We start from the raw sequence: 25,545 nt of genomic DNA on the forward strand, positions 1-25,545 counted from the left end.
ATAAACATCCTGTTTAAATTGGTTTTTACTCTACAGGTGTTACAGATTTACTCTCAGGAGTAATCTCATTACACCTTCTTACATCAGGGCTGTCAGCGTTCCCACATTATGGCTGTTAATCATTCCTTATCTCCTTCTTCTTATCGATAAAAGACATCTGTGCGAACAACCACTGCTCCTTATGTTTCATGTCTAAGACACTGCCAGCTTCTGTCCAGCAGTGGACACTTAGCGTTGACCTGTTCAGCGTGTCTTCAGTCTGCACGTGAACGTTTCGGTAAACTTCATCTACTGAGATGCTCTGAGCTGTCTGTCCCTGACAGAACACTGTTCCACTTTGGACACAAAATAAGACGTTAAACTGAACGCTCTGACTGAAGCCAGCTGTCTCACATGTAGAGGGAACACTTACAGACTTGCCATCTGTGTGCCAGTCCCACACACAGGGCCCCTGAGGCATCACCGTGCTGTAGGGGTAAGCTCCCAGCAGAGCCATGGAGGGCTGGAGCTCTGAGACCAGGGCCGGGATCTGCTCCAGGTCACCGCTCGTCTCGCTCTCGGCCTCGGAGGCGCCCTGGGCCCACGCCCTGCAGCTCTCTTCCAGACCCAGCTTGATCCAGGGGTGGGGATAGAGGTGGCAGATGGAGGAGTCTGCGTCCTCGCCCAGCAGCTCGGACACCATCTCCCTCATCCCCCCTTCCCGCTCTCCCTCCTCTGCGGCCGCTGACGGCTCCTGACAGAGGCAGTGAATCTGGTATGACGGAGTCGAGGCATAAACATCAATCTGACCAGGCTCCACGGCGGTCACGGCGGGGTCCTCCTGACAGCCCAAAACCACGGCTTTGTCACCCAGATGTTTGAAGTCGTCAGGAATCACATACGACTCACAGACGCTGGTATGAGCACAGAGCTCGATGCTTTGGGACAGAGTCTCAGCAGAAATAATGGGAGTTTCTGGAGGAACATCACGGTGGAGCGCAGGGTGCTCCTCCTCTAACACGTGCATCTTCATCTCATTCATTTCCTCATCTGCATCTCGTGCAGCTGTCTGGTGATTCAGATCTTCAGGCTGAGGGCTGTCCTGTGTGGATGCCTCAGGTTCCTCCCCGTTTATGGGACCGTTGGACAGGAGCGGCTGGTCACACAGAGAGACAACCAGCTGTGGAGGTTCAACAGGACGAGGGATGGTGGTCTTCTCTGTTGAGACTGGAGTTTCTGGAGGACGTGCAGGGTGCTCCTCCTGCGACACGTGCATCTTCATCTCCTTCACTTGCTCTGAGTGGATTCCAGGTTGAGGTGAGCAGTCAGCAGTGTGATGCCGCAGGCCGATGGCGGCTTTAGGGCTCACACTGGAGGTGAATAAATGTGGGGGTTCAGGGGCTGCTTGAGGAGTGCTGGGGTGCTGCTCTACTGGATCTGCAGATTCCTGCTTGATTGGCAGAGTGGGGGGCAGATCAGTCTGAGTCTCCTGTGCAGGTGTCGTCTCTTCTCCGTCCTCACACGCATGCACAAACGCTTTCTCTGGTGGATTTATCTGGAGCTGTGTTTGTCTGCCTCCGCTCTCTGCAGCCTCAGTCTTTGGACATAAAGTCCACTCACCTTCCTCAGAAGACGTGCAGGGAGATAAGGAGGAGGAAGGTGGAGTGGAGGGAGTGGTAACAGAAAGCTCTCTCTCGGTGGGAGGCGGCTGTGTGAGGAGGCTGAGACGTGAGTCTTGAAAGCTGCTGTCGGGGTCGTCGCGGCCGTAAAGAGCAACGCTTGCATTCACAGCCTCACAGTCGTCACCGCGCTCTGACAACAGGACACATTTCTCATCACCTGTCTCCAGGTGAGAGGTGTTTTTGGCCACTTCAGGTAAAACAACTATAAAATCTCCTTTCTCAAAGTGTTTGCTGTTCTGACAAATTTCTGGTTTGGGATGTTTGTCTACCTGTCTGTCATGTCCACTCAAGAGGACATCCTGACAAGGCTTCTCAGAGTCCCGTTTAAGAGACACCACGGCACCTTCAGTCTTCACATCGGGACTGTCCAGCTGTTTGTCCCACCCGCCATCACTGTGCTCAGAATCAGTGAACAGAGGTTTGACATCCTGACTTGGAGACTTAATGCCGCTCAATTCCAGCGTTGGATTGTTTGAATTAATGTCCAATTTGTCTGATGAGACGGAGTCACACTGGTGAGACGAGGTTTTTATGTGTGACAGAGGCGTCAGATTAGTGTGGCAGGAGAAGGCAGTCAGTTCAATGGACAGTGATGACACAGCTGAGGCGGGGGACACTGAGGACACGTCGGTCAGAGTGGTATCTGCCGTGCCGCAGTGACTGCCGTCGCCCTCCTCACAGCGCCCTCTGCAGATACTCACAGGCATGGCCTCGCCCTGCACAGGGGGCGTATCCGCCTCCTTGTGCGGCAGCGTGAAGCTGAGGTCGAGCTTTGAGGAAGTTTCAGTTGCTGCTGGCTGTGAACTTTGGATGTGCTGCTCTGCCAACAGGTGACACTCGTGCAGGTGATCGCTGAAGTCGGGATCCTCACTCTGATCAAATTCCTCCTCCTGAAATCCAACCACTGTTTCCTCTGAGGCACTGAAGACTCCCTCAGCTGCTCTGCAGCCTCCTACAGGCACACTCTCTTCCACAGAACACACACTCTCCACACACACACACTCCTTTACTGTCTCACGCTCCACACATGCACTTTGACCCGTGTGTGATGTCATCACGTCACAGATGCTGGTGGTTTGTGCTGGAGTCTCAGCGGAGATCATTTCCTGAGGAACATCTCTCTCAAGCGCAGGCTGCTCCTCCTGTGACACGTCCATCTTCATCTCATTCACTCCCTCATCTGCATCCCGTGCAGCTGCCTTGCGATCAGGACCTTCAGGCTGAGGGCTGTCCTGTGTGGACGCCTGAGGTTCCTCGCTGTTTGCTGGACCGCTGGACGGGGGCGGCGGGTCACACAGAGAGGCGACCAGCTGTGGACAATCAACAGGGTGAGGAATGGCGGTGTGCTCAGAGAGTGAATGGTCTTCGAGCGTCTGTGACAGGACGGCAGAAGGCTGTCCAGCAGCGTGTGACTGAGCTGGACCTGGTTCCTCATCATGTGACTGAGCTGGACCTGGTTCCTCATCATGTGACTGAGCTGGACCTGGTTCCTCATCATGTGACTGAGCTGGACCTGGTTCCTCATCATGTGACTGAGCTGGACCTGGTTCCTCATCATGTGACTGAGCTGGACCTGGTTCCTCATCATGTGACTGAGCTGGACCTGGTTCCTCAGCATGTGACTGAGCTGGACCTGGTTCCTCATCATGTGACCGGCTGGTCCTGTTAGATTCTGTGACATAGGACTGCTCACAGGCTGCGGCTGCCTCTGCGTGCGGCTGGCTGGAGGCTGGAGCCTCTGCTGCGCTGGGCAGAGCAGCTGTTTCTGCTTCAGCTGTGTGCAGTGACCGTGTTGCTCCAGCTGTTTGGGACCGACTGTGGACGTGCTCATGTTCAAGGTCATCGGCGTCAATGGAACAGATGCTGTAGAAGCTTCGGGTCCTCGTTTCGAAACCTTGACACAGCGCTGTTGTGACGGCACAGACCTCCTTGCCTTCCTCACTCTCGTGTCCAGCTTTGGGGGAATCCCGCTGTGCCCCCTGACACACGCTGACCGGCGGCGGCTGGTCATCTGACACCTCACCCACTGTGCTGCTGCCCTGGCGGGTACCAGAGGCCGGCCCGCCGGGAGCTGTCCACAGGCTTAATGGTTTGTTCTCCTTCTGCCCATCTGGCAGCTGATTGAACCACACAGCCCTGAGTGTGGCATTCTCCAAAATCTTCTGTCTGGCCGGACTCTGTGTGGGCACTTCCATATAGGGAGCTGGCCCACAGCTGGGCCTGGCGGTGTGTGTCACGCCTGCCTCTGCGTCCCTGTTTGTATGTATGTTTGTGCTGGTTGTGATAATAATAGCCCCCTGCTCCTCGTGAGTGCTGGCTGGTGTGAGATCCCTCTCGCTGTGTGTGGTGCTGTCCCTGTCAGACACGGCCACCTCCGTCCAAACTTTGCTGTCCAGTTCCTTACGTGTTCCCTCATCTTCTGGAGCCTTCATCTGGGCTGCTCCGCTTGCCACACGCGTCTCCTCTTCGTCCAGGCACACATGCTGAGCTACAGCGGCGGCGTGTTGCCGGACCTGCTCTGTCACCTCACTCAGCCCATCGTGTAGCGGGGGCTGTAACAGCCCGCTCCTCTCATTGTGCAGGCCGGGGTTGAGCTCCTTACTAAAGCAGCAGCCCATCTTCTCCGGCCTAGAGTGGGAATAAAACAAAAGACTGCTATGGCCAAACCCAGGAAGAGCCTACACAACACGACACAAAACCATGAGCAGCTCCTCACGACGGCTCAGCCACATGTAGAAAGAGAAAAGACCCTCTGCTCCCCCCTGCTTCGCCCCCTTTCGCCCTCCCCTCCTCCTTTTCCCCTCCCCTGCCCAGAATAGCAAATGTGAAGGAGCTCACATGTCCCTGCCACTCAGCCGAGGGCTGCTCCCCGCTTCATGTGTGTGAGTGTATGAACGCATGTGGGAGCCCTAGTTAGGCTACAGTTTGAGAGGGGTCAGCACATGGCCCGGCAGCCACCAATCACAGAGCAGCAATGCAGCGGCGTCCACTCCTCCCTCTCCCTCCCTGGAACTCCCCCTTCCACCTTCCTCCCATTCACTTCTCTCTCCCTCCAACTGATACATTTCACTTTGCCTTACATCAGTTGTGCTCTCACCACTTTAGCCCCCCCCCCACCGGCCCCACCCCGCAGGCCCCAACAATCAATCAGAACAATCTGTAGCTGTGAAGAAGCTAAAGACTGGAAACACTGGCCTAAAGCTGCCTTAAGGGCTGTCACTCATCTGCTTCAATTCATTCATTCATACAACAACTTCGTCATTATTCTGGAATTTTCTGTCTTCTCTACACACACATATAGGCAGAGGACCCCTCCTGTGTCACCCCCCCTGTTTTTTCCTCATTCAAAGGGTCAAAGGATAGAGGATGTTGGCACAAACTTGTGATTTTAGGTTCTATAAATAAAACTGACTTTAACAAAATTTGCTCTCCAGACTGAAATCTGACAATAAAGTTGTTTCCAGGCGAGTTCATGAATCTCGCGCCTGTGCAGTGAGAGACCAGACTTCAGGTACACAGGTGCTGTGGAGTGTGTGTGTAGTAAGGAATAATATTACAGTACCTGGTAGAAGTAGCAGTATCCAGGACTCAGCGTTATGTGCGTTAACTGCACCTGCAGATCAGACGGACGCAGCGGCTCCTGGTCTGACGTCATGTGACGCGGGCCGGCGGGTAACTGAACGGGACGAGTGCTGCCGCTGTCGATGGTCACCACGGAGACTGGCGAGGGGAGCAGTGGAGGGAGGGAAATGAATCACAGCACCAGCTGGCGTGAAGGAAACAGTCAACAACAAGTTCAACTGTCCTGACAAACTCTGCAGCCTGAACTACTGGAAACAAGACGGTCACAACGTTTCTGTGATGAGATGCCCCGACCAATGACTGCTAACGTTAACCATTCAAATCCTTTATTGATCACTAAATAATTCACCATATCATTAACTCTGACAAACAGCTGAATAATCTAAAGCAAACAAACACATTCAAAGAAAGTGAAACTTTAACCAGGCAGGTGTCAGTGTTTGAGCCTGTGGGGAGATCTGAAGGGTTTTCTGCTGATCGACCAACACCAGTTTCACTAAAATTTCAATAACACACTGATTGTGAGACTATTTGACAGAACAGAACGAGTGCGGAGCCACAACCGCCTCATTTTCTCTCATTTTTCTGATAAAATTCAATAAATTGAATATCTCTTGTTTCTTGTGGCTCAGTTTCTCCTCCACAGTGATCTTATTTCACAAGTGGACACCAGTAACTGCTTTAATATGTGAGAAATCATTTCATAAACCCACCTGCCAGCTGTTCTGTAGAAAAGACATTAAATGGACGTCAAGCGGCACATTTGGGTGAGATATGGTCACAGAATAATAAAAAAAAAGTTAACTTCAGAGGCTATTAGACATTTTTCTTTTTTGGAGAGGAGTAAATCAAAGCACCAAAGCCCACAATCTCATATTTCACAGTTAAACCTCTTTTTTTATATAAGTTTAAGGTAACTTTCATCATTTTCTACCCAACAGGTTGATATTAACATATGAACATTTTTCCAAATACTCATTCATTTCTTTCCAACCCAGACAAACTGACACTAATTATAATTTCCTAATCTTGTCACTGACAATCAATTTGACCAGAATAACACTTGAGACGATGTTCATTTCACAGCTACCAGGTAAAATGTGTGAATACAATGATGAGCCCACATCTCATTGATTTCTGGTCGGTCCCATCTTAACGGACACTAACTGCTGATGGAGAACTACATTTCAAACCTTCCAAACTTTATTTCAGAGTGTTTAAAATGTGTCTTTTACAACCAGAAAACTCCATCAGCAGCTCATCGCGGTAAACCCAGCGTGGCAGAGGACGATGTGCGTCCGTGAAGCTTCATGGTTCACTGTGTTTACATTAGCTTAGCTAACCTGTTAGCATTACGTGGTGAGACGCTGCACATTGTCAGTATCACAGTTGACACTTGCTGGTTAAATTAAAAGACAGAACCCATAGTTAGTTAGTGGGCAACGGTTAACGTTGTGTGGGTGAAAACCAGTGACTTCCCGTTAATTTTTGGTCTGTCTCAGCTTTTCTGGCACAAACTGACATGAACGTTAACGGCTAAAAGGAGCCGGTCAACAAACTTCGCACGCAATAAGCTAGTTTGGTTGCCTTTCTAACATTCAATTTACTCCCTTTCAAAACGGCTGGAAACAGGCACCTGCTGCAGAGTTTAACCAGCTAAAGTTAAATAACACTACAGCTAAGTATGTCTATATCTAATGTTAGCTCGGTCTGGTTTGTCTGAGTTAACTTACCGTTAAGCCGCCCGGAGGTTTGTAAGGCAGTTTTCTCGGCTAACAACCTGATTTAATAACCTTGACTGTTTGCGTTAGTTGGAGAGAAAACCCTCAAACAAACCCCTCAGCATATGTTGCTCAAGTTAACCGAGCTGTCACCCTCCTATCCTGCGGCACGTATACGCATTTCTGGCGGAAAACAGCAGCAAACGTTCACATAACGGCATTTCTAATTAGCCGCTTACCGTTAGCTGCTAACGTCCATGAATCGAACCATAAGGATGCAGTTAAAAGAGGCTAACGGTTACCGCTAGCTAAAATTAACGTTAAGTTAGCATATCTTAACTTCACGTCGTAAAAACCGGTTATATCGATGTGTTTTCATTGATTGTGAATCCAGGAGCTCACCTGCCACCTGTCCTCTGCTGCGTTAAAGTCAGACTTGACTTCTCCGTTTCTTGTGGTCTGTTTGCGAGCTTGAGACTCTTTTCCAAAAATCCGCCCGTTAACGTTATTTTTCCGACCATACACAAACTCTGTAGTTACTGTGGAAACCGTGCGTTTCAATAACATCTGAAAATAATTTATTATTGTTGGACTGTGACCTAAAACTAGTCAATGAAAACATGATAAGTATATAAAAAAAATGAAAGCAGCTGAATAATTACGCACCATGTGTAACCTTTAAACCCCCCATAAAATCTGAATTACGGTACATTCCCTCTATAGTCAGTCTTAAAAAATACGGAGGTCCTCAAACGCACCCCAGAACACGGCCCTCAACAAGATCCAACAGAAAGTTTTTAATGCTGTGTGTGTGTGTGTGTGTGTGTGTGTGTGTGTCTGTGTCTATTTATTTTAATAAATAAACTTTATTTATTTATTTAAATATAATTTAATCAATTCTATTCAAAATATAAAGAAAAAAGTCTTACAAGACTCTTAAAGTTTATGAAAGAGCCACCATGTGTTTTAATTGTAATATCCCTGCAGGTTCAAATTCACACACACACAAACACAGGTACAACAGCCCTGCAGTATACAGATTCACGTTTACATCCTAATGAACGAGATAAAAATTTAATGAGAAAAGAAATTAAATTGCATGTGCAGCAGCTGGTTGGTTCCACTCACATCGCTCATCAAAAGGGGGAAGGATGTCTTTCAAAGAAGAACGTTTCCACGTAAGTTTGATCCTAATGAAGTGTTTCCCTGCAGCTAAGAAGAGGTACCGACAACAGTATGAGAAGAGTCTAAAAATCTTACAATGCACAGAAAAGAGTCACATCAGGATCAGGGTTTAATCCAGCCCCATGAGACAAATGTCAGGGTGAAACTGTGCACAATAAGAGTTCCTCCTCTGAGGCGCTGGAGTGCTTTTATCTTTCGTAAAGAACATGATTACTAATGAAGCCGGCGCTGGAGGGGCTCCTCTGATCAAGAGTCAGTGAAGTGTCCGTGGAGCCCGTGGAGAGCCGGGATCCTCAGGGATGCTCCCTGACTCCACACTTGGACTCTGCTGAAATGCACCAGAGTTCATGGACAGGTTGCGGCTGTGGATCAGGAGTACAGGCTCCAGTAAATGGTGTTGAAGAGCAGGTAGGACAGAGGGAAGGCGAGGCGGGAGTACGAGTCAATCATGTAGCTGTTGCTGACCAGCCGGTCCACGTTCTCCCGCACGGACCGCTGCCGGCGGAGGCGAGTTCCCTCCGTCGGCCGGATGTCTGGGGTTAGAGTTGTAGTTGTGAGGGGGTCAGAGGTCAGGGTGGGCGCAATGCGGGAGAACGGAGTCAGCTCAATGTCATTGTCGTGGAAACAGCCGTCGAAAGCCATCGCCTGGCTGGCGTTGAAGGTGGGTGGGATCTGAAACGGTACAGAGAGCAGTCAGGAGCACAGAACATGCTGGCACATCTTTTTTTTAATATATACCCTCAAACACACCCCTAAAGGTGAGTTTGTTTGCACACCTTCTGGTGAAACGTGACGTTTCGGGGACAGGTTTGATGTTTGTTGTTTGAAGCTGCTGCATAGATATCAACAATAACATGAAATAGTGAGAGAGAGGCGACACCTTCATATGTTTTGTATTAAAAAAGTTTAATCTGCAAATAACTCGTGACAAGAAGCTGTCAGATAAATGTATTAAAGCACGATATTTCCCTCTGAGATGAAGTGGAATAAAAGTATAAAGTGTTGTGAATTGAAAATACTTAAGAGGAGTACAAGTACCTTAAATATCTACTGAAGTTCAGCGCTTGTGTAAATGTGCTTAGAAAAACCCTGTCTGTGAAAGTGGCTGCAGGTCTGCATGTGATTCAGCTCGTGCGTTCTGGTGTAATGACGCTGTTTGGCCACTAGAGTGAGACATTCAGTAAAATATGAGTCTGCTGGTTCTCCATCATTTCACTGCTCCCGTCCTGACTGCTGATGTGTGTGTGTCGCCTGTGCTGACCTTCCCCCTCTTCATCTTCCTCATCTCCTCCAGAGTGGTGCAGTAGTTCACGGCCGCATACTCGATCACGGACAGGAAGACAAACAGGAAGCTGGTCCACAGGTAGATGTCCACCGCTTTGACGTAGGACACCTGGACAACAAACACACAGTCTGTCAGTAATGGTGAGCATCGCTGAGGAGGAAGCAGACCTGCAGGATCTCACCTCAGCACATCAGAACAGGTCATTAAAGTCAACAAAGTGGACACCACAAAGGTCTGGACAGACACTGAGAGCCCATATGAGCCTCCTGAACCCTCACCAACAGGGCCATTACCTGAGGCATGGAGGAGGACACTCCGGTGATGATGGTGGACATCGTGAGCACTGTGGTTATACCTGCAGGAGGAGGAGGCACAGGTGTTTTTACATCACAGCATGTCTGTTTTCACACAACACGACCTCTGACATTCAGTGCGTCGACCTTTAGAGCCTGGTCAGCTTAGAGGTCGTCAGAAAACACGGCCGTGAATCTCTCCACCTCAAGGCCACCATTCAAAATCCAAACTTTATGACCCCACCGCTGCGTGGAAGCGAATGGGGATCTGAACACAGAATAAAGATGGTGTGGTGTTACCCAGAGAGACGCGTGCAGGGACGGCCCTCCTGTCGATCCAGAAGGACACCCAGGACAGGACGACCATCAGCATGGTGGGAAAGTACGTCTGCAGCATGAAGAAGAAGATGTGCCTCCGTAGGATGAAGTTAATGAACAGACGGTTGTACCAACCTGACAAAGAGAAACCACTGGCCTTAATGTGTCGCTGCTTTCAGTCTTTCCTCCAGATGTTTGAACGGGGCTGCAGGGATTTATGGGGCTGAGTTTGTGCTCAGGGGCACAAAAAACCTGTTTTCTGCTTCAACATGTGAGGGAGGGATTTCTATCTCCTTGTTTGACTTCAATACTTTTCAAAGGCCTGAAGAGGAAACGGTGCAGTACGGTAAAAAGCACAGATTAAAGGAACGTTAACAAACATCACTTTGCTTCATAAAATGTTTTTTCTGCTTACAAATCCTGCTGAGTGGACAGATGTGTCCACATACTTTTGGCCACTGAATGCAAATAAGAATGATGTCACTCTACACACACACACACACGCACGCACACAGACGCACACACCAGTGCTGCTGTAGAAAGCCAGGCCGCTGGAGGCGTGGAAATGCTCAATGAAGAACTGAGACAAGACGATCTCGTCCGTCCTCAGAGAGTCGTTCCCGTTCTTCCAATAAAGCATCAGGTCGTTCTCATTATACGCATCTGTGGAGAGAGACAGAGACAGAAAGACGAGGGAGACAGAAGGAGAGAGAGAGAGAGAGAGAGAGAGAGAGAGAGAGAGAGAGAGAGAGAGAGAGAGAGGTGTTCAGTGTACAGAGCTGGAGACTGGCTGGAGTTCATCCTCCCATTCAGTCATTCTGTGGTTGCATGTGTCACTGTACAAGTGTATACTGTACATACATATACTGCATGTGTGTGTGTGTGTGTATGTGTGTGTGTGTGTGTGTGTGTGTGTGTGTGTGTGTGTGTGTGTGTGCACGTGTGTGTGCACGTGTGTGCGTGCGTCTCACAGCTCTCCAGCTCCAGCGAGCAGTTCTGTGTGTCCAGAGGGAAGCTGCTGAAGTCCATCGAGCAGAGCGCCGTCACAGTGACCCTGAAACACATGAACACATCATACAGCGTTCACCGCAGCCGTCCATCACGCCCCGGACAGACCTGCTGTTGCCACGGAAACCAGAACCTAGCGTCTCTCATCCTAAGTCTGTCACTTTCAGCTGCCGTCAATGGCATGACAGGAAATAATCCTCTGGGGCCGAAGAGTCAGAAAAGAGCGAATAAATGAAAAGGAAGAGAAACAGCAAAGATTTGTGCAGAGGAGCCTGCAGGGCGTCAGAAAACAACCAGCTGTGTGTGAGAGAGTGCAGAGGTGTGTCCAAAGGAGGGTGAGGGTTTGGATTTAAGCTGTTATGATGCTTAAATGACATTTATACCAGCAGGATGGTGTTTCAATAACTATAGCTAACATTTAGCCATGCTAGCTGCACGGCTCTGCGGATGGTAACGTCCCTCTGTGGGCCGCCACACAACTACTGGACGCACTGCCATGTCATCTATTACACACATTCATTGTCCCCAGAGGACGAAACCTGCGGACGTTTCCTCTGCGGCCCCCTACAGGTCAAACACTTATCTTATAGAGTGAAGTTTAAAAGGAAAGCATAAATTTGGACAAACATTCATGAATCTGAGACAATGAACTTGAATTTGTCCAAAACTCAACCTCAATGGTTCTTTGTGTTATGCTGTTAGCATGCTAAAGTTAGCATTTAGCATAAAAGCGCTGCTGTGTCCGCGTGCAGCCTCACAGAGCAGCTCGCATGACTGCAGACATGACTGAGTCTCGACCTGAATGCTGCAGACACGCTCAGAGTCGCACCCCAGAATCATCTCAGGGACACTGGACGGACTCTGGGTGCTGATGCTGGTCGAAGTGCTGCTAACAAACTGTATGCATCCCTGACGCACAGGACAGAACAGGCACACTCGATGGTGTGGTGTCAAATCAAAGCTGACGTTCAGCATCACATCACTGATCAAATGGTTTTATTTTTCACTGGTGTCTCTGATTGACCCACGTCTTCTTTCACGGATGTCCTCAGTACCTGACGCTGTAGAGGATGTTTCCGTCAGGGTAAACCCGCAGCATGATGTTCTCCATGGTGGTGTCGTGGATGAAGGAGCGCTTGGAGTGGACGAAGAAGACGTCAGGAACCCAAATCTTCTTCACGAGCCTGGAGTCAAACGTCCTGCTCTGATTGTTTCGGGACGGAAAGGACAGCCGCTCATCCTTCCAGTAGTGACGCAGGTACAGAGTCATGGTGAAGTCCTGTCCAAAGACACAATGCTGATATTGAACTTTTTATATTTATGAGCTTATATCACAGCACGTCAGCTTGAAACGACTCCACAACAATGAGACATCAGTTATGTATTTGTGTCTTCATCATGGCCGCTCCCGTGTTCGATTTCCTCTGTTGAAAAGGCTCAGAAATCGGTGTCAGTGACAGATGAGACGTTTCTGCTGCAGCCAGAGGACAAGAGAGCCGTCTGAAGGACGGAGACCTTCACCGTTCCAGCCGAGGCTGCCATGACAGCAGCGTCCTCTCCATTCATCTCTCTCGGCTGCAGGAACCTGATAAAACACTTGTAGGTAAGTGGCCGGCTGAGTTGAAAGCGGAGCCATCGAGGGTCACGAACCAGATGAACCAACAGGAAGTGATGTCAGAGCAGCCTGAAGTGGACATCACAACCTTTTCTTAACCCTCTGGAGTTCCAGCTTCCATTCATAGCATATAGTCTATTTCATGACCTCTTTAAAGGTCATTTTATGTAGAAAAAAGTCGACTAAACCTGCCTGAAGTGTCGATTCTGACATTTTAAAAGCTAAAAGAAGTGACAGCTGTTTGCTGCTCATCTGTGAAAATCTTTGTGCAAACAAAGATTAAAAAACAAAGAAATCAAAGAGTTTTAGGCATATCTGGACGATTTTGATTAACGGTTTATCCCTTTAAGCCACTTGTTGAACAATCTTGTTTTTCATATTAAAAGTTAGAGACATAAAACAAAGACCCTCAGACTTTTTATGGTTAACTTGTGAGGACGGGCTGATCACCTCCAATCACAGAATCATTTCATGTTTGCTCGCCAGCAGACTGAAGCTGTCAGGAGTCTGATTAAGGTGCGTTCAGCATCATTAATGTTGCTGAAGTTCTGAGTTAAACAGTGAGTCCTCACCATGTTGACCTCTGAGATGCTGTCGATGCTCTCCACCTGCACATCGATGCCTACAGGGATGGCTGCACCTGAAACAACACGAGAACATCGTTCATTTTAAAGACTCATGAATCAAAGCAGGGGAATGACATCAGCACGCCACAACAGCCTCCAGCCTCTTCTTCTCTGCTCAAATGTTCTGCAGCTTGAATTCAGGATCAGAAAAATACAAATAACTGTCTTAATACATTTGTTAAACAATATTCAGTAAAGAATTGTGGGTAATAAAGTGATGTGAAGGGAGACCTTTAATTATGGTTAGACAATATTTTCATAGTAAACCAATAAGAGTCACTTTATCAGCTGTAACAGACCTGACATGTTAAAGGGAACGATGCTATTTCACTCGACAACACACCAACTGTTTTAGTGTCTCCTGATGGTCCACATGTTGTTTCCACCCTAAACTTTGGAAGAAAAACACTGAAAATGTAAACTTATTTGAAATAAAACTGGTCCAAAATTAGTCAAACTGAATGTTTTCAGCAGCTTCCATCTCATCTGTCTCTCCAATCACATCATCTGTATCAGCCCTCAAACCTCATTTTGGTCAAAAACTGGCAACAACATCCTTTGTCCTCGCCACCGGCTCACCGCAGCCATCAACATCTGTCCTCCACACTCCCCCGCTCCATCCGCCTCATTAGCAGATTAAGCTTGTTTAACCGCTAAACCTGAACAACCTGATTTGTGTACACAAACAGGGCAGAAATAGCTAAACAGCACAAATCCCCCCAAAAGAACGAGCCTCCATCACTGCCGCTCGCTCCCTGTTTGCTGCCCTGCCTCCACACGGCAATCATGACCTGGCAAACTTTGGGAAGCAGGATTTTATAACTGTGATGATGTTTGGTGGTCAATCTCCTCGGGTAATTTCAGGATTCATCCATTGCTGCCGGCTGCTGACTAAAAGGCTCATTCCTGACTCGACCACAAGCATCAGCAGTGATTCCACTGTTGTCTTGAACCCGTAAACATCTCTGTCTTCTTTACAGGCAATGTTAAATGTTTAACAATGAGGGCAACGCACGGGAAGAACCACCACGACTGTCATCGTACAGCACTGCTAAATCACTCCTGACAACTCATGAACTTTCGCAGTACTCAGTTCGCTTGTTTGGGTGATTTGCAGCTCAAACATGTCCAGATGTCTACAGTTAAACTGGAGTAAATGGACTAAAACTGGGGATGCTTTTAGACATCTAGGTCACACTGTAATTGTTGTTCAAACAGCATTTAAATGAACATTTTCAATGTAAATTTGGTCCTAAGAGCACACTGAAATACAGCCATTTTAATGTTGCGAGGACCGACGTTCTTTTAAAGTGGAGGTCTATGGGGAAAAGACCTTTTGGGCCACATGGGACAAGGCTGTGCATTCATTGTCTACAGCCATGCTAGCTAAATGCTAACCCCAACACGCTAACCCCGTCCATGAGGAGAACATATCGATATCACAACGACAATGCTAACCTGCTGGTGCGATCTCCGACATGATCATCATTTTGGTTTAGCATGTTAGCATGCTAATGTTTGCTAATCAGCACTAAAGACAAAGAGGGGCTGATGCTAACAGTAATGTCTTTGGATTGCATGTGTTTAGTCACAAACCAAAGTATTGGTCAGATTTTGAGCAGAAGGTGGTTTTAGATTACTGTCGATCCTGACGATGGAAATCTATCCAGTTGTTGTTGAGACTGTTGACTTAAAACCACAAATCTCAACCTTATGGTGGTGCTAGACAAAAAAAAGCCCGGGGATCATCAAAGTCTTTGGGCTCCTCTGGAAACCACGAATATCTGAACCAAATTTCCTGGCACTCCATCCAATGTTTGTTGACATATTTCAGTCTGGACCAAGAGGTGGAGTCACCGACTGCATGAAACATAAACATAAACATACATTTTGTGAGTTCTGGTGCTGGTGTGATATCTCCAGGAAAATGAAAATGCCTTTTGAGCTGCAAATCACCTAAAAGCATGTGTGCTGGTTTAGGATGTATAAACACACGCGCTGGTTTGGGTTGTCGACGACCTTCGTCTGGCCGTGGTTTACCAGGTCACATTCCTGCTTTCACTCTCGAGGACAAGAAAAAAAAAGATGTACAGTCTGTGTGCTTTTTGTGTGCATGTGGATGTAAAGTGTGTTAATTCCACTGAATGTTAGCAGGCAGGCAGCTCAATAAACACTTTATTTAATGAAGTTCCTCTGACAGCCAGGACCATAAAGCTCCCGCGGCGGTCCGGCTTTGTCCCGCCGTGACTCGTAAAAAACCACCAACAGTGCCGACTCAACATTCAGCGTAACCCTGACAACGACTGCTGGTGGTGGGAAAAACCTGAAACAGGAGGTTTCTTGCTCTCCCTCTTGTCTTGACTGCTTTCCTTTTCCCATGTCACACCCAGCTGGAGGATGTTTGAGGCATGAGGTGTTTTATCCAGAGACACATGCGAAAGGAGGTTAAGTTCAGACCTCTAAGCTCACTTGACGATGTATGACGAGATGAATTTCAACAGCTTTCAGAAGAGGAACTCGTTCACACCTTTCTGGGGGTCATACTTCACTTTAAGTGCTACATCGACTCCAACACCCAAGACAAATCTCTCCTGCGGTTCATCTAATTTAACCTTTAACCCCTGATTGAACTGAACTCGGGGGGTAGCAGTAAAGTGGGACTCAACAGCCAACAGCGAGGAGCACTTCTGCTTCCTGGCCTCCATCATCACCAAGACCTCATCAGCTCCCTCAACGAGAAAGCCAGATTGATAACCTGTCCCATCTGAGTTATGTCTCTCCTTTTTCTTTGCTTTTAGAGATAACATTGATTGACTGACTGAGGCTGACATGTCTGACTGACTGACTCTCGAACATTCACAGACTGCAGCACCATGACAAGTTGATATATGTAGTGTGCTGTATGTGTTGCTAGATTAGACTCTTGTCCTTATGGGGTCAGAATGTCTCATGCACTCATGTTAAACATAATCCAGATTCAATGCATAGAGGATTATATAACAAAGCTTTAAAAATGTGGTGTCTCCTGGAGGGCTGGCGTTAAAGGTGAAGGTCGGCGTGCGCCGCTTTGACACATCGTGCATCTAAAAACCATCACCATTAACTGGATGGAAGCAAACCTTTACTCTCGCCAACATTTGTTCAGCATCAGAAAACCTTTCTGGGCTGTTGTCGGACTGAGCAGGCTGGGATTGGCTGTGTTGAGTCAATGTGATCACCAGCTTGAGCTTCTTCAGATCTACCTGACTGGTGGGGAGTCCCAGGCAACAACTCCCAAGGTGTGAACGATCCTGCAAGAGGACATATAGGACATGGCCTGGGACTCCCCACCAGTCAGGTAGACCTGAAGAAGCCTCCTGGATGAGGGGAGGAACATCTTCTAGAACCTTAAGCAAGTCCAGCACCATGACCTGGATGAACAAGAACCTTCACAGACGTCCTGATATGTCCAACACACCAGGATGCTCCACCGCACGTTTTGCAGAACGCAAACCAGCATGTTTGTCTGGTACTTGGACCCACAATCCTTTGCTCAGTGGAAGACACATCACATCGACTGAGCCACCAAGACCAGGGTTCGTACAAGCTCTTGGCACCTGATCCAAACTACAGATTTTCTTTCTACTTCAAATTTCACACTATGGATTGCAACCGATGTATAAGCAAGAGGGTCAAAGTTAAGGGCACAATGCTGAAACAAAGCAGTACGTCCCAATAGTAGGTAGACTGCACGCAACAGTATGTAATGTAAGGCCAACTGAAGTATGCATTAAAGTCAAAGGAACTCAGTGATTGTCTCCGATCTTATTCCCACCAGCAAGGTTTTTGGTTGTTTCGCACCCAGAGGAAACATCCATCAATGAGCACGACACCAGAACAATGTGAACGACTCAAGAACTCAGAAGTGTGGGGTCCACATTGACACATTGATTGAATCCAGCACCACCTATTTCACTGGGACACAAATGGATTTCGATCTGCCAGTTTCTGGTGTGACTGGGTGCTAATGTCCTGTTTCAACACATGCTGGAACACAACAATGGCTGCTGCAGGAGGGTTGAACGCAGGTCACTGAGGCTGTGACTGCAACAGACGCATCTTTTTCTAATCAGCTGACATAAGCAAGCTGATGAGTAAGTTCTTGTGAGGCATTTTTTCCAGAAGCTTTGGGTTTGTCTGCACAACAAGCCAAAATGTTCTGAGAAAGCACTTTAAAAATCAAGATGTTAATCCCTGTCATCCGTTAAAAGATACAGGCCGGCCTTTTTCTCATTAGCTCTGGTACAAATCTCTGAAACTGGAGGAAATAGTTGGGCACAACTGTTCCTGCTCGGCCTGTTTAAGATCAGTGAACAGCCTGAGGCGGTCACATTTCCTGCTGTACGATGCAACGTGATTAATGAGGTTGGTGATGTGATTGACAGGCTGAATTTGTGTTTGCTGAGCGTCAGTGAAACCATGTCACTAACTTTTGCGTCTGCACAATCACTGCAACCTCTGGATGATCCGGCCATTAAAACGAGGATATGTCTTTGTGCGTTTGGCCCCAAAAGGCAGCAGAAGGTCATTGTTTTCATTCCTGTGTGTTGCACAGATTGTCCCGCTGGTCACTAAATCCAGCTCAGGACTTTGATTTGGTTAAATCGACAACATCTCAGTCAGTGAGCTGCTGCAGATTTACCTAAATAACACATCAGAATTGTGCTTTGCACAGCTTTAAGGTCAGGTTTTTTTTGTCCCAAAATGTTTGTGTGCTCAGTGTTGCAGAATGAGTCTTTTAATCCCTGAACGCAGCGCTGCAGATGGATCAATTCATGCAGGCATAAGCAGCATAATGCAGCTTTAAGGTCTCCGGATGTCTCTGTCCAGCCTCCGTCAACACTGCGAGTTTTAACGTGAACCTCAGACGCACCGATCAAAGGAAGTGGAGGGGTGAAAGGTGGAGGGATTAAGAGGTGATTCCCTGGGCAGCGTTCGAGAGCGTAAACGTCAGACTCCTACACAATCCATACTGACTCATGCGTAACAGCAGCAGCTCAGGCTGACTCACAGTAATGTAATGAAAGCTGCGCTGGCAGCGGACTGAAATACACACAAGCTTTATTTACTGAACCTTTAAAGAACCACAGCTGCGGTTTTCCATGTTAAAGCACTAACGTGTGCTTCACATCACGGCTAAACGTATTTCTGCTGTTTCAGACTTCAGGACGTGGTTTTCCTGCAGCAGCCATTCTGCACTATATGAAAATCCACTGGCATTTCCTCAAATACTGTATTTCTCATTTCAAATTTCTACTTCACCTTCGCAACATCTCAGAGGGAAATACTGCACTTTTTAGTGAACTACATCCATCTGGCATCGTTCTTACTTTACAGATGAATATTTCAACATAAAAAATCATGAAGATTTAATACAATATTTTGTTTTCTTCTAGATTCAACAGTTTATGTCTGAAATGATTAGTTGATTAACAGAAAATTAACCATTTCGATAACTGTCTAAATTGATCTGGTTTTAAGGATAGACCTTATCAAGTTGCATCATGGGAAATGTAGGACCAAAGGTCAGGATCTCTCCACCTCTGTGGCTTTAACCCATCAGCGATCAACAAACTCACCGTCATCAGCAGCTTTTTTAAACCACCAAACCTTTTTTATAGCAGGAATAAATCGACCAATCAGATCCAAGGTTTTCCACCTGAGACTGAGCCCCACCGAGGCCACGCGGCGAGGAGCTGCAGCCAGAACGCAGCCGAGCGACGCCCTGCTCGTAAATCACTTACAAGCATTCGCATCAGGGCGTCTAACTATAGCGCGGACAGACCGAGGGAAGTTTATTGGGATTAATTTAAGTTTACAGACGTCCTTTAAAGGTTGGACTCCAGATAGAAACACAGGCAGGAAATAAGACGAAATGTCACATCATGTATTTTGGGACTCTGGTGACTGAGGAGGGAATGGTTTTGATTCCTCGGCTTGGTGGGTCTCACTCACGCAGCAGCTCCGGCTTATCTGAGGCACAAAAAGCTGAGATTTCCCTCTGTGTGAAATTACAGTCGGTGGAAATGCCGCAGGGCCGCGAGGCAGACAGTGGCGCTTTGTTGTCCCGACCCCGAACGACCGGCAGGACGCCAACAAGCCTTACAGACGGAGGAGGAAGAGGGAGATCCGATGGCGACGTGGAGGCTTTTCATGCCACCTCAAACACCTCAGAGCAAATATTCACTGTTTATTCCACAAAATAGATCTGGAAGCTTTAGTTACTTTACAAATCAAGGTTTTTACACATAATTTGGTTCCAGGTTAGAGTACCCAACAGCTGAAACTACTGATCAATCATCGTTTGCTCTGTAAATATCAGAAAACACAACCAGGTAAATTAAAATAGAGGTGAGCCTTTTTCCAGTTTACTCGAATTTAAGAGCAAGAAAAAAGGCAAATTGTCACATTTAAGAACTCAGATCCATCATTTATTGGGTATTTTGACTGAAAAATAACTGAAACCATAATTCTCAAAACAGCTGCTGATTATTGATTAAGTGTTGCAATCTAAAAATGTTGCTCAGTAAAATAAATCAAATAAAATAACTAGAACACAACTGAATGTCCAGGCTTCAGCAATACTTCAGCAATACTTTGATGATGTATGAGTTTCACTTTGAAAGGAGTATTTGTATGAGTATTAATGAGATTATTGAACTTAAGCACAAGGGTCCAGGTTTTGGTCCTGGAAGTCCAGGTATTTCCAGGATGTCCAGGCCAAAGCAGAGGCAGTGACACAGAGGACAGTTTGGATTTGATGAAAAGACTCTGAAGGTCCAGTTTTATGGATTTTCATGTTCTGAGATCAGCAGAAGAATGAAAGGAAGAGACTGTCGACACCAGAAGAATCGCATCATTGTGCTTTGTGAAAAACTTAAAACAGAGTATGTTTACTTTGTGTGACATGCATCCTCTCATCCAGACCGCCGGTCCAGTCCTGTTTATAGCAGCAGTCAGTGCTGCTTTCTCATGTCTGCACCGTGGCCATCCTGTGACAACCTCGTATCTCCAAAGAGCTCAGTAAAACAGCCTGTTTTCAGCTTTGTGACAATGCATTTTCAGCTGATCCAAGAGGCTTTTTAAAGAGTTTATTGAGCTGAAGAAGGAGGAGAATTTTATCAAGACATGAAGGAAGAATTCATCCTTCAGTGTAGCACAAACATCTGGAGATACATGGTTTTCACTGGGCAGGGAGAATGTGAAGACTGCAATCTGAAACTAAAGCTGTCGAATGTAGTGGAGTAAAAAGTTCAGTATTTGCCCCTGAGAGTATAAAGATGCATTCGTACACCCACCGCCCACCTGGACCCCTCCCTCAGGTTAAACCAGCTGTCGTCACTTTCAGCTGCAACCAGCAGCTCAGCAGCTCGCTCTGTCGGCTCGTCAGCCCACAAAAACATCCCCACCTGTTGGCAGCCACAGCTTTTACCCAAGGAGGCAGAAATTTGGCACGCAGGTCAAATGTGCGTGTGTGTGCGTGTGTGTGTGAAGGTGTGTGTTTGTGGTCATGCCCATTGACAAAAACGGGGTGTGGCAGCAGGAAAGGCCGGCTGTAAAAAGGTGCGCGATATCCAGATTCATGTAACGTGACTAAACACACACACGCACACACACGCCCGTCACACAAGAAATGCCTCACACACACCAGGAGCTCCACACTGACAAAGACAGACGAACAGCTGCACACACACATAGACAGACACACACCGTTTTGCCACGTCCCCTCTCTTAACGCTGTGCCCACCTACAGCGTCCACAGCGGTCTGTTTGCGATGTTCATTAGAAGTGAAGAAAGGCGGTTTAATTAATTAATTAGTGAACACACAAAGACACGAACAGATCGACGGCGTTTATCTTCTCACGAGCTTTGAGTCAGTGCACTGATATTATTTAATCCACCATGCTGATTATGGACACAGTTTGCATCGTGTGTTTGCATGTCTGCTCGCTTCCATTGTTGTGTGTTTGATACTGATGATGTTCGCTGCAGACGTCAGTTTGTTTCCCACCCACCCATCTGCTCCAGACCTGGAATATAATCCAGATTAATGCACACGAATCCCCCCGACTCACTCTCACACTCACACACACACACACACACACACATACCCACACGGCCATATTTCCATCATTTCAGGGGACATAACGCAGACTTTGACTTCCTGGAGACCGACCATGAACATGACCACAGTGGGCGAACCCCAACTTAACTTAAAGTGTAATGATTTATGTGAAGGGGACGTGCGTTTTGTCCCCATAAGGAAGACGAGTCCCCACAATGTGGCTGTGAGCAGATTTATGTCCCCTCAAAGTGAGTAATTTCTGTACACACACACACACGCACACACACACAGGCACTCACTATATTGCACAAAGACAAACACACAAAGGGACACAATCACATTTGAGTGAGCACACAGAGTCCTACTGTATTTCAGATGCATTAATGCTCACTCACACACACACACACACACACACACACACTCGTGCTGACACACAATCTGGGTCAGTGTTGGTGATGTGGGATTGACACATCCATTGTCTGGGTGACCCAGTGCCCATCATCGCATTTCAAACCCTCGTTTAGCATCATCAGCGGGATGAGGAGCGATTTTCTCTACTGGACGACGTGTGACTGAGTGGATTAAATCATCAGGGATCAGAGACAAAACCAGGTGTGCCAGCGTGTGTGTGTGTGTGTGTCTGACCTCCAAAGCCTGGTCTCATGGCGAAGTCGTGCTCCTCGATCCTCAGCAGCTGTTCACTTTTTATTAGCAGCGTTTTGGTGCTGTCCTGCCTCTTCAGTTTGTAGTCAATACGTCTGCAGAAACCCCACACACACACACACAAACATACGCACGCACACACGCACGCACACACGCACACACACACACACACACACACACACACACACACACACACACACAGACAGCAGTGTGTTGAGTGATTAGTTGGTTTATCAAGGCTGTAATTGCAGGTTTTGATTAGAGAAAACACAGTTTGTGGTTTTCTCTGTCCTCCCCCCTCCCCCCTCCTCGCACCCCCCCCCCCGGCTGCTCGCTCTCATCCTGCCAAAAACCATAACCTTAATCAAAGGCGTGGCACGGCTCCATGAACAAACACACACGTGCACGCGTACACACGTGTGCATGTGTTCTGATGGGTGGAACCAGCTGAGAGCCAATCACTGCAAGGCACAGCAACTACATTTCCCATGAGCCCTTTCTTCCTCTATCTTCATATTACGATTACAATTAGTCATTTGGCTTCTTTCATCCAAAGCAGTTTTTTGGGTTCAGGATCTTACCCAAGGATACTTCGGCATGTGGACTGCCGAGGCCGGGGATCGAACCACCGACCTTATGACACTAAATGAAGAGTCTTTGAGTTTTGGACTGTTGGTCGGACAAAATAAACAATCTGAAGACGTCACTTTCAGCTCTAGGAAAATATGAGGAGCACTTATCACAATTTATTAAATGAATCGATTGGTGAAAATAATCTGCAGATTAATCAATAATGAAAATAAAGGTTAGTTATAAGTCTGATTTAACATGAACATGACCCAAATTTCCAGAAAAACTACCAAAGGCACAACATCAGTGTCTTCAGTGCTAGCCACAGCACTGGTTATTGAGTCACTACATTTCCCACAATGCACTTAGACAACCTGCATTTTTAGGAAAAACTTTGACGGCTGAAAAATCACATAGTGAGGAAAACAACCTCCACCTGAATCACACCCCTGAACCCGGACCACAATGTGGAGGTAAGTTCTGCTGAAGATACGATCGAAGTGTTCAATGAAATCAATAAAAAATGACGTTTTTTGATCAGAATTTGGTTGGCAGATCGTCACAGAGTTCTTCTGGGGGACTCTGGACTCATGGTTTTAATATTTCTTGGTGTTTTAGACATAAAACAGAGGACTCATTGGATGAGTTGTCTGTAGCTGAAGCCTGAACTACAAAGATCCTCTGAAAGTAAATAATAATAATTCTAATGTTAGCATGGGAAGCTAACGCCTCTGTGTGTGTGAGGAGGGTCTCTGGTGTTGGACACCGATGAAGACGTGTTTGAAATGTCCTGAAAGACAAAGCAAGGGGACTTCACCTCAAACTGCTTGGTTCAAGGTCAAACTGAAGCTTCCTGCTCAGCCCTCTGACGTAAGCACGACGTTGCATCATGAGCAAATGCAAAGTTCACATTTTTACTCGTCAGCAGCGTTCGAGCGTCGGCGAGCGGCGCATTCCTCAGCGACTTAAACACAACCGCAAACTGCTATACGGGGCTGACATCCAGCCAGGGAAACCCCAAAGAGACGACGTTCAGGAAGAAGGTGTAATTACAGCCTGAGCGCGGCGCCTCGCCGCCACAGCGCATGCTGTGCTGCGAGTGTGTGTGTGTGTGTGTGTGTGTGTGTGTTTCGAGGGAGCAAACACACACACGTGCAGCGCACAGGTGAGCACACAGTGGAAAAGATAAAAGCTGTTTGAGATTTTCTCTGGTGACGGATGAAAAGCCTCTTTGAAAGTCACATACCTTGACACACGCACACACACGCACACGCACACACACACACTCACACCATTTGTTCTGCCATTATTGTGAGGTCAGACCATGTTTTTGAGCCAAATCCTATCCCCATAATCCCTTAAATTAACCTTGAAGCGAGCACTACAATCCCCGAAAACAAACCAAATTCAACAATAAGCTCAGACCTGAAGCTAATTCACTAAACTCGACACTAAACTTAAACTTAAGCTCACGTTTAACTCGAGCTCTTCACCTGACTCAAAATCAAGTGAAAGCAGCGACCTCGCTTTGGAAATCAAAATCTGCAGATTGTTCTGGACAAATGTGGCCCTCACAGAGATAACAATACTAAAACACACACACACACACACACACACACACACACACACACACACACACACACACACACACACACACACACACACACAAACCAGAAGACACAGGCCAGAGATGTGCATCCAACCATAACTACCGCTGTAACACTACACTGAACACACACACACACACACACACACACACGCTCGGTTAAAGTAATTCAAGTCTCCATTACAGGAAACTGCAGCCATGTGTGAAATATGCTGATTTACCATCTTTGTTCATATTAAACTGCACACACTGTGCGACTCACAGGCAGCGCTGCGGTGTGTAACCTGGAGGAAGTACTCACATCCTTCACCTCAGTATAAGTACTAATACCACCCTGTGAAAAGGCTCTGTGAAAATGTTAAGAAAAAGTACGTATCACCAGGAAAATGTACTTAAAGTATTAAAAGTAAAAGTACTCAAAAGTGCAGGAAAATGTCCCCTGTGACTGAGCTACTTTAAAGCTGTCAGATAAATGAAGAGAAGACATGGAGTCGAAGTAGAACCTGGTATGAAACACAAATACTGAAGTACTTCAGACCTGTACTGAGTAAATCTACTTAGTTACATTCCACTGACTCATTTCCATATTACTCTGCCCTAATCTGTGTGTCCCACAGATCACCTGTCACTCAAACCACGAGGGCGGGGCTGTGACATTATTCTCTGGATGAAGGTGATGCTGTTGTCGGACTGCAGCCACGCACACACATCAACAGCTGCAGCACACAAAGAGCGAACGTGGCGTTTACAAGCGGTTGGTGTGGCGTGAGGCCAGGTCTTCAAAAACATCTTGTTCACACGTTTACTGCAGAGACTGAAGGCCTGAGTGTGTGTGCAATACGTCATGAAACACAGAGGGGGCTGTTAATATTATGTAATATCATCACAACACAGTGTCTCAAATAAAGGCCCCCCATCAACCTCTGAATATATTTAAAATTCATTATCAGTTTTTTTACTAGTCTTATCCTCAGTATTGAAATGACTGATTTCATTGAACTCATTAACGTCACTTCAGTGGTTTAAATGGTTATTCGCCGTGTTCGTGCTGAAAATACACATTTTTCAGAGGAGGATGATGAGCTCACCACAGTTTAAATGGAGGCTGTGAGAAATCTGGCTGCTGCTGCTTCTACTGCAAACTGCAATAAAAATAAATAAAACTACATTTTAGGGAAGGATGCGGGAGGTGATGTCACTTATGGGAATAAAATGATCCAACTCAAAGTGGTTTGAGCGAAACAGGGAAGTGAAAGTGATCGAGCCGTGGGAACCTCAGCGCGGCGTGTCCGTCAGGCGTGAAATCA

General features: G+C 47.0%; 1 protein-coding gene across 1 annotated transcript in view; it reads right to left on the minus strand.

Moving 5' to 3' along the window:
- Positions 1–7,926: 7,926 nt before the first annotated feature.
- Positions 7,927–25,545, minus strand: part of LOC139346706 (gamma-aminobutyric acid receptor subunit rho-3) — an 18,893-nt gene continuing 1,274 nt past the window's right edge. Inside the window, exons 2-10 of the mRNA XM_070985926.1 lie at positions 22,045–22,157; positions 13,241–13,308; positions 12,109–12,332; positions 11,017–11,099; positions 10,571–10,708; positions 10,028–10,180; positions 9,728–9,789; positions 9,411–9,542; positions 7,927–8,821 (exon numbers count right to left, since the gene is read on the minus strand). Of these exons, the coding sequence (XP_070842027.1) occupies positions 8,519–8,821; positions 9,411–9,542; positions 9,728–9,789; positions 10,028–10,180; positions 10,571–10,708; positions 11,017–11,099; positions 12,109–12,332; positions 13,241–13,308; positions 22,045–22,157 (1,276 nt within the window). The 3' untranslated portion in view covers positions 7,927–8,518. The remainder of the gene's footprint in view (positions 8,822–9,410; positions 9,543–9,727; positions 9,790–10,027; positions 10,181–10,570; positions 10,709–11,016; positions 11,100–12,108; positions 12,333–13,240; positions 13,309–22,044; positions 22,158–25,545) is intronic.

Source organism: Chaetodon trifascialis, chromosome 18, assembly GCF_039877785.1.
Source record: "Chaetodon trifascialis isolate fChaTrf1 chromosome 18, fChaTrf1.hap1, whole genome shotgun sequence".
Classification (NCBI taxonomy): Eukaryota; Metazoa; Chordata; class Actinopteri; order Chaetodontiformes; family Chaetodontidae; genus Chaetodon; species Chaetodon trifascialis.